At 38.5% G+C, this 10284-nt stretch overlaps 1 protein-coding gene across 1 annotated transcript; it reads left to right on the top strand.

Moving 5' to 3' along the window:
• Positions 1 to 3632: 3632 nt before the first annotated feature.
• On the top strand, positions 3633 to 9402 carry LOC108877940 (cytochrome P450 3A27). Its single transcript, XM_018668196.2, has 13 exons — positions 3633 to 3787; positions 5809 to 5902; positions 6000 to 6052; positions 6154 to 6253; positions 6355 to 6468; positions 6626 to 6714; positions 6835 to 6983; positions 7081 to 7208; positions 7314 to 7392; positions 7699 to 7859; positions 7946 to 8172; positions 8258 to 8420; positions 8516 to 9402. Exons 1-13 carry the CDS (start codon positions 3717 to 3719, stop codon positions 8606 to 8608), a joined length of 1521 nt encoding a protein of 506 aa, XP_018523712.1. The 5' UTR covers positions 3633 to 3716; the 3' UTR covers positions 8609 to 9402.
• Positions 9403 to 10284: the final 882 nt, after the last annotated feature.

The raw sequence follows: 10284 nt of genomic DNA, 5'->3' as shown, positions 1-10284 counted from the left end.
CCTGTTTGCCTGGGTTCAGTAAAAGGGTGGTTGTTGTTTGCAGCAAAGAAGAATGTGAAAGCAGGATTTAATGGATGATTTAAACAATTTATACAACCAGCCTGGCCTCTGTTTATGCTGTAGTTGATACATCTGCTTTAAGCCAAGGCCTTGGCCAGAAATTTGCCAGTTGTGGTCACAGGCCACTCACTGGTTCACTCAGTTGCACATAGCTGACAGTGTGAACCTTTCACCTGCAATATGTCTCACTCTGCCAAACTGGGCAGAGAGGACACCTTAGGTATTTACTCTGCCACATGCCAAATGTTTTTTTCACTTTGGCTCGACTTTGGTTCTTTAACTGAACACACACAAACAAATAAAACTTTGTTCAGCGGCTCATGCTGTCACTCACATATCTAGTGATACCACCGAGACTGGCTGATATGACAAATATTTATAATATATGATGTATAAATTGAAAGGAGAACTTATTAATACACAACTTCATTTGTGCAAGTCAGTCATTGATTGAGAAACCATGTCAACCACTCAAAGCATTTTACGCTAAAGGTCACATTCACCCAATCACACACTGCTCGATCTATATATACACATACACACACATTGTATGCCATCGGGGGGGGGGCGTAATTTGGGGTTCAATATCTTGCCCGAGGACTCCTCAGCACAAGGAGTGGAGGAGCTGGGGATACTGACCTTTCAATTAATTAGTGGGTGACCAGCTCCACCTCCTGAGCCACAGCTGCCCCCAACCACAGGGTGGCGCAGAAGAACAAAACAACAACAAAAATCAAAACTGTGATATAACCTTGTTTAATATTTGTTTGTATTTCCAATCTCCCAAAGCACATCTGCATTTAATTATGGTTAAATAGAAAATGCAGCGGCTGATACCCTCAATAAACGGAAGGGCTGGTGGTATATACCTACATACAGTACTAGTCAGAAGTTTGGACACACCTTCTCATACAAAGGTTTTTCTTAATATTTAATCAAAACTATGAAGGAACACATATAGAATTGTGTAGTAAACATTGTTAAACCAGAATATGTTTTATAGTGTAGATTCAGCTTCATGAGGTAGCTACCTAGAATGGTTTTCAATAGAGGTATACCTTATTAGTTGTGTTGTACAGAGATAGGGTTGGTAAACAGTTCTATACAGTGATTAGCTCTATTTGACCACTGTTGATCACTCTTCTATTATGATGAGAACCACTCAACTAAGTAAAGAGAAATGACAGTCCATCATTACTAAGACATGATGGTCAGTAAATCTGAAAAATTTCAAAAACTTTAAATGTACCCTCAAGTGCAGTTGTGAAAACCATCAAACGCTATGATGAAACTGGCTCTCATGAGGGCTGCCCCAGGAAAGGAAGACCTCTGCTGCAGAAGATAAATTCATTGGTATTACTCAGAAATAGCAAATTAACACCTCAGATTAGAGTCCATATAATTGCTGCAAAGAAGCCACGACTGAGGAACAACAAGAAGAGGGCCAAGAAATACAAGGAATAGACATTAGACCAGTGGAAATCTGTACTTTGGTCTGATTAGTCCAAATTTGAGGTTTTGGGTTCTACCTGCCATGTCTTTGTGAGACACAGAAAAGGTGAGCAGACAGTTTCTACATGTGTGGTTCCTACCGTGATGCATGGAGGAGGAGGTGAGAAGGTGTAGGGATGCTTTGCTGGTCACACTGTTGGTGATTTATTCAAAACTGAAGGCACACTTAATCAGCATGGCTACCACAGCATTCTGAAGTGACATGCCATCCCATTTGGTCTGCGCTTAGTGGGACCATCATTTGTTTTTCAACAGGACAATAACCCCAAACACACCTCCAGGCTATGTAAGGGCTATCTGACCAAGAGAGTTACAGAGTGCTGCATCTGACGACCTGACCTCCACAACCACCAAACCAAAACCCAACTGAGATGGTTTGGGATGAGTTGGACCGCCGAGTGAAGGCAAAGCAACCAACAAGTGCTCAGCACCTCTGGAAACTCTTTGAAGACTGTTGGATAACCATTCCAGGTGACTATCTCATGAATCTGACTGAAAGAATGCCAAGAGTGTGCAAAGCTGTCATCAAAACACAACATGTCTACTTTAAGGAATCTAAAATATGATACATATTCTGGTTTGTTTAACACTTTTTGTTAACTACATAATTCCATATGTGTTCCCTCATAGTTTTGGTGTCTTCAGTATTAATCTACAATGTAAACAATAATAAAAATAGAGAAAAACCATTGAGAAGGTGTGTTCAAACTTTTGACTGGTACTGTATATATATCATATATCAAGACATTTTCATCCACATTGTTCACCCTTACCACAACTAAAATTTTCTGTCCTGAGGTATGAGTCACCTGTAATCTCTAGTATGGGTTTTAAATTGTGCATCCATGTGTAGAAATATGAATTTAATCTACTTTACTGATTAAATTGCCATTATTTTCCACAGTGCAGGCATAAGCTGCCAAGTGCAAACGCTGACAGCAGCAATCACAGTATGATATATGAGGCTAAAGGTCAGCAAGTATTTTGTTATCAGGACGAGAAAGGGACCAAAGTTAAGTTCAGTGTACAGCGTGACACCTGTTTGTTTAACTGTGCCATAGGTAGGTTGTGGGAAACAATGCTTACAGGGATGGGGCAGGCTGGATAAAAGGTGAAACTATCTGTAATTCTTGGTATGTTTAAAGCTATTGTAAGAGGGTTTTTTTTTAAGTTAAATAGTTTATTTTGTTTTGTTGGTGTAAAGGTGTAAATAATGCCTGAATTCAATCAAGCTGCTTCAGCTTCAGAACCCTGGTACTGAGCCTGCTGGCTCAGTGTCACACTACAAGGGATTACTGTGACCTTTGAATAGAACAGCCATCAAAACCTGCACTTTCCCCACTATAACAAGCTATATTGTCTGTTGTGACAAAATTCAAGTTTACCAATTGGCTACTTTATGTATATTTCATGTCACTCAGAAATAACTGAGTGAATGAGTGAAACACTCTGCATCTTTATCAAGACCATCCTCTGACACTTGACCTAAATCAATTTCCAGATCCAGTCAAAGTTGGAGGTGGGCACAGGATTTCTACATGATTTTACAAGAATGTGAAAGACGCCCCCTCTCTTATTCCCCTCTCAGTAACTTATATACCAATACACATTACTGATCCCCCACTTTATCTAATGGTGGCTGGCTGAAATGTTTTGTTTTCACCAAAAATACTCATCATGCATACGATTTTTTTTACTTAAGTCAACCAAACGGGGTATGTTATTAAATGGTCTGGATAGTCTAATGTGTAATCTAGGTTACTTGTTGCCATTTGTTAAACACTTCAGAATGATTAACTGTCTATTAAAATAATGAGAAATACTGTCATTTCAAATAGTGGTGAAAAGGAAGCACGCATATCATCAGGACCAGTCAAGATCGAAAACAACACGAGGACGGTACGGAACGAAAAATAAAAGAGTGGAAAGAGTTTTAGGAGATTTAATGCAGGTAGCAGGTGTATAATCAGTTAGTGGGAGAATGATTACTGCATTTCAAGTTCAGTGTACAAATGACCTGGACGAGATATGATGTTGCGTAACTTGCATTGTTTTCCCACATTGGGGCCGTCCCTCCAGACACATAAAGGAAGTGAAAGTGGAGTAAACTTCTACAGTCAACAGAGTGGAGCGCAGGAGGAAAGATGGGTTACTTTCCGGAGTTTTCCGTCGAGACCTGGACCTTAATAACTATCGTCATTGTTCTCATCGCAATGTAAGTATGGAGTTGTTAATCTCTGTCGTAAATCTGAATGTCCTGACAAACTGAACCAATTCCACACAAAGGCGGACGTAATGAATTGCTTTGTCAGTTTACTTTCCCCTTGTACATGAAGGCTGTGTAAGAAGGATATTTTGTTCTAAAAATTCATTTACTTGAGGCAGGCTACGTGAAATCATAACCAGACTGAATGGTTACGCTGTAGAAATTCTCCTTTGGCTGGGGCAGTGGAAAAGCGATTCGTCAGCTAAGGCCATCAACATGGATGTGGTTTATTCTGTGTGTACTGTGATACTGTACAACTCGGTTTCACTTCTTAAAGTTTGGTAAGTTTCTATCATACCCGATGGATGTGATGCAATGTAGAAACAATCCTGGAGCCTAGTTACATAATGCATGACGAAATAACTGTGACACCACACTTGATGATTTTACTGGACTAAAGGTAGCGACAATTAGGCACAAAAACTCCCAACAAACAACTAAAAACAAAACAAAATATCATATTCAGAATGTCTAAGTTCAGTTGAAGTGGATTTTTCCCTAACATATGAAAGTAGCACTGCTTAGATTTAGAGATTACTTTACACTATTATACTATAAAGGGTCTGACCACCAGCAAAGGTGTTTACAATTTTTCTGGCTTATGAGAACTCTGCTCAGGTTGCTGTTGGGAGTGGGGGCATGCTGAGAACCAAATTCCATGTACCAATAACAATGACAAACATTGTCTCGCTGGAGAAGGTACAGCAAAATGGACAGGAGAGAAAGGGAGGTGACAATGAGTCTTTACAACTACACACCTTTGTATGGGTGTACCAAGGGTGTGTAGGTGCTTTGGACAGACCCAGTAGTCATTTACCAAACATGTGCAACAATATAAAGAAAAACACCAAAACAAAAAACAAATATGTTTTTATTTTAATCAGTGTACAGTAGTATACTATTATAGCCTACATGTACTTATGAATCCTGAGGCATTTTATTATGATTTAAGGCTGTAATGAACATATAAATACTGATTTGTTCTATTTATTTTAAAATGACACGCCAAAATCTTTTCCTTCACATCCTTTGTAAGTTTGAAAGGTGACTGTTAAAAGTTGTTTGTTTTGTTAATGTGACTTTAAAGGCCCTGCATACCCACACATTTTTTAAAACTTCCTTACACCTCTGGTCAGCTGGTTGAGGGTAGGTGGAGTTACACTGATGAATCAACACACTCCATGTACTGATATGGATGATAAATAAGGTGTTATTTACCCCACCTAAATGTGTGCAAGTGCAGCTGATGTCATTTAATGTCATCGGTGTAAATGTGTAAATGTACCATATGAGGGCCTTTGAATTATTATTATTCCTATTATTGAATTAATAGGAACTTTATAAACCCATCCCAAGGAAGATACTTTAATGGTCAACACCAGTGGTAGCTCATAGCTCAGGATAGATCAATAGACATCAATCAATAGACATCATTCAAGTTTTGCATGACAAACACAAGTGTATTTCATTCAAAAAGTGCATTCAAATGATAGCATCTTGACATTAGGACTGTTTCTGTGACCACTGAAGGGAAGGTGAAACACAACATGACTCATAACAGATAAAGGGGACATTCACTGAGGGGGAGATGACAAGAGGGCTGTAAAATATGTGTCATAAATGGCTGGTTTACCTCCTGGCAGTTCCATTATTTCTGACTGAAGACAGGATTAAATGAGACTACTGTTTGGACTCCTGTTGATTACTACTCTTTATTGTCGGGGTAAGGAAAATTAAAAGCACAAGCCAAAAACACATCATTCTCATAATCATAATAATCACCCATGGAAGAATACTCATACTAACAAACAGGTAAAAACTGGTAATAGAAAAGAAATCTATAGAGAGACAAAGCATGAAAGAAAAAAGGTCTGTAGGAATATCACGATAGAACAGGGATGTGGATGAAATGATTTGTAATAATAGGTAGATTTGGTCTCTGTCTGTCTAATCCTGCCTTTAATCCTCAGATATGGATATGCTCCATATGGCTTTTTCAAGAAAATAGGCATCCGTGGACCCAAACCCTTGCCCTTTATTGGGACATTTTTGGAGTACAGAAAGGTAAGACACATTTTACGGATTGGTGCGGTGATCTACGCAGACACTATGTTGATGATTGTTTTGACTATTGTGACTCCTCTTCCTCTTTATTCCTCAGGGCATCCACAATTTTGACACGGAATGCTTTCAGAAATATGGAAGAGTGTGGGGGTAAGTGTTTGATAGTAATGGAAAAAGAATATATCACATCATACGTATCTCATGCAAAGTTCCATGCTGAGTCACTACAATATCTGCTAATGCATCACAAGGTTGTTCGATGGCAGGCAGCCTCTCCTGGCTGTAATGGACACAGCTATGATCAAAACGATCTTGGTTAAGGAGTGTTATTCTGTCTTCACCAATAGACGGGTATGGAAATAAAAAACACTTTCCCAAGTTATTACCTCAATACTAATCAAAGAACCCAATGTAAAGAAAGCATCCTGAGTGGGTGTGGGTGTGTGTTTTAGGATTTCGGCCTAAATGGACCCTTGCACGATGCTGTATCAGTAGTAGAAGACGAGGAATGGAAGAGGATTCGCAGTGTGCTCTCACCCTCATTCACCAGTGGCCGACTGAAAGAGGTTAAAAAGCACTGTGGAATTTGATTATGTGTGCTATTGATTTTTGTGCATTATTCACAGATTCACCCCAAAACTGTTTGATATCTGTATGCTATCTGTATCTGTATGTATATAAATATTTAATGATATAATATTTTCATTATTCACCTTGGGGCAGATGTACACAATAATGCTGAAGCACTCAAGTAATCTAATCAAGAGTCTTAACAAGCAAGTAGAAGCAGATGCTGTCATAGAGGTTAAAGAGTGAGTAATATTACTGCTTATGATGCAATTTGGCTCAGAATTCTTCATCATCTTCATAAAGTCTCTTACTCAAGGGTATTTTTATAGTCAATTGGAATTTCACTTTTTGCCTTTTTACAGAGTATTTGGACCTTATAGTATGGATGTTGTGACCAGCACTGCTTTCAGTGTGGACATTGATTCCATCAACCATCCCTCTGATCCTTTTGTAGCAAACATCAAGAAAATGGTCAAGTTCAACTTCCTGAATCCCTTGCTTGTGTTGCTTGGTATATCAAACATTATTCTCTAATCAGTATGTCTGTACTGTCCTGTCTCTGTCTTGACACCTGAATTTCACCATATCACTTCACTATATCATTTCAGTTCTGTTTCCATTCTTGGGACCACTTTTTGAGAAGATGGATTTGTCATTCTTCCCTGCTGATGTGATGACTTTCTTCTACAGCTTTCTGGAGAAGATCAAATCAGACCGGCATAAGAATGACCACAAAGTAATTCAGCTACGATGGATGTGATTTTGATTGTTGGACAGTTTTTAGATATTTTGCATTCATTCACATTTACCTTCTACATTTCTACATGTTTTTATCTGGCAGAGCCGAGTGGACTTCATGCAGTTGATGGTTGAAGCTCAGATTTCAGAGAACAGCAAAAATGAATCCAGCCCTCAAAAAGGTAGAGAAAAACACCAGATGGCAAAATTAAAGTTTATATATTTTTCTGTAGTCATGGAGACATTGCAATGTCATCTTACAAGTATTGTCTTCTAAATGCCCTCTTTGGGGCATCTTTGCTGGTCCAAATATCAGTTAAATGTCAGGGAATAATGTGTTCATGTTGACAGAATGCTAGAAAAAACATTTTGTCCCATACTGCTTGTTGCTAGGGTTAGGGTTAGACCAGACTACTGCGTTGTATACCAGCCCATAAATATTAACATGATAGTAATAATAGTTTAATCAAACTATGTTTGTGTTGCAGGGCTGACTGATCATGAGATCCTTTCTCAGGCCATGATATTCATCTTTGCCGGCTATGAGACCAGCAGCAGCTCACTGAGCTTTTTAGCCTACAACCTGGCAACCCACCCTCACATCCAAAAGACCCTGCAAGAGGAGATTGACGAAACCTTCCCAGAAAAGGTTACTTGTGTTTTGTTGTTGTTTTCTTTTACATTTTTTTTTACCTTGGTTCTGTAATAACTACTTTAAAATTGACCTCCCTCTAGGGTCAGCCAACCTATGAAGCCCTGATGCAGATGGAATACCTGGACATGGTGGTGAATGAGTCAATGAGGCTGTACCCTATTGCTAACCGATTAGAGAGAATGTCCAAGGCTTCTGTTGAAGTGAATGGTGTGACCATCCCTAAGGGAACTGTCATCATGGTACCAGTTTACACTCTCCACCATGACCCTGCTTTGTGGCCTGAGCCTGATGCCTTCAAACCTGAAAGGTACTCTGATGGATTAAGGGCAGGTTAAGGTCATATTTCCCCCAAAGTTAATCACCTTACTAATACCCGTTTGTCATTTTTTCAGGTTCAGCAAAGAAAACAAAGACAACATAGATCCTTATGCCTTCCTACCCTTTGGAGCAGGGCCAAGGAACTGTATTGGCATGCGATTTGCTCTCTTGATGATGAAGCTGGCTGTAGTGGAGATCCTTCAGAAATTCAGCTTTGTCACTTGCAAGGAGACAGAGGTGAGAAGAGACAGAGTTTTATGTATGGTTGATTAACAGTGGATTTGAGTTTTGGTACAGCCTCAATTGTGACATATGTTTTTGTGTTTTCCCAGGTTCCACTGGTACTGGCAAATGATGGATTTACCACACCCAAGACTCCCATCAAGCTGAAGCTAGTGCCCAGAGCAAGTGCAGTTGAACTCTGATTGTCTGTAACCTAGCAATTCTCACTTTAGTCACCAATGTATGCAGTTACTCTTATAGAAAAGAAACATGTATATTCTTCTGAAATAATGCTTCAAGTACATTGACAAACCACTCACCCACACACACACTTAGAGTATAATGTACCATTTAAAAGGTAGCACTAGATAAATTGGAGCGTATATCAATAGTCTAGTCTTCATTTATAGAATTTAAGTGTTAAGAGTTCTTTTCTTTTTCAACCTGAGAAAATCTTACAAAGTACATCATATATATTGTTTCTTTCTGATTTATTGGCAGTTTGTTTTGTATCGCCATGTATTTTAGCAGACAATTTGTTGTAATATTTTTGACATCTTGAGTATTAACAAATACCACCTTGCAAACCTTGTTACCTGTGTGTACAGACAATATGCAATATGTTATCACAATTTGTTGTTTTTGTCACCACTTAGTCAAATGAACATGACTGTACTCATCAGGTTCTGATCAACACTGACAAACTGCACACAGCTAGCAAGAATGGCTGAGAGCATGAATTTTCTGAATGAATTCCCTGCAGATCACCCCTAAAACCAAGCATCACCCTACCAAATATTAGATACAAATGGCATTATTAAATGGTGTGTATACCTGAGAACTTAATTGCTACCTCAGGTCCTCTGCTCTAAAGATCTTGGATTGTGGTCAGCTTAACTCAAGCTGAATGGCAACATAAACTACAAGCTATCAATCAAAAGTGCAGATTTAGTTTTATACTGAACTGACTGAATAATAAACACTCATGTTTGTCCAATTACTCTCTATTGCTCTTTTCTCATTCATATGCACGTATACAAACACACTGATAGACACATACAGTGCTTCACTTCACAAGAACTCTGCTTAATTGAATATGTATTTGCTGATATAACTTGCCTGAAACTTGGCTTATGTTGTGATTTTTCCCAATTATTTGAAACAGCTTTTTAAATTCATATAAATATAAGACAATTTATAAAATATAAGACAAAAATATCTGATATATAATATTGATTTTCAAGAGGATGTTACAGTTAAATAACGTATAAACACATGTAGGTTGTGTGCTACTAATTTGAAACAACTATCTACTTCAATCTCACATGAGATTTTGTAGCTCTGTCTCTCTTTTAGTTTGTTGATTTGAGCAACACACCTCAAGAGTTTCATAACACAGCCACAGCGATGCTCAAACCTATCTTTAGATCATGTCAAAAAAAATCTTGTATTATGTTTTTTTATGTTTTTTATGGCAAGATCATTCACTATGACATAAGGGCTCACCTGAGAGTCTCTGAGAGAGAGAGCTCTGCCTGTGTGTCCCTGTGCTCAGGCTGCTGCTGATGGGATTTTCAGAATAAAATGATGCCTCACATTAACAAACAAAGGCTGGACAAGCTGTGGCTAATTTACCTTATAAATAATGTTCATGTCTTAATGACCCATATGCTGTAACAACTCTGGCATGGCATTAAATAATAAACTTTCCCCCCACTAACTTCAGAGAAGAGTAATGGTGGGATTTAATACACAACATTCTTATTAGCAGCATTATTTCAGCTGTTATCCGAAATACAAACACAAACATCCTCTGACATGATGAGACTTGATCATATGTGACTGAAAACACCACCAGCAGTGGCACATTGTTGTTTTA

This window comes from Lates calcarifer, linkage group LG6 (genome assembly GCF_001640805.2).
Source record: "Lates calcarifer isolate ASB-BC8 linkage group LG6, TLL_Latcal_v3, whole genome shotgun sequence".
NCBI classification, from domain to species: domain Eukaryota; kingdom Metazoa; phylum Chordata; class Actinopteri; family Centropomidae; genus Lates; species Lates calcarifer.
The sequence above is the reverse complement of the archived record's forward strand: the minus strand, read 5'-3'. Positions and strand labels throughout refer to the sequence as shown.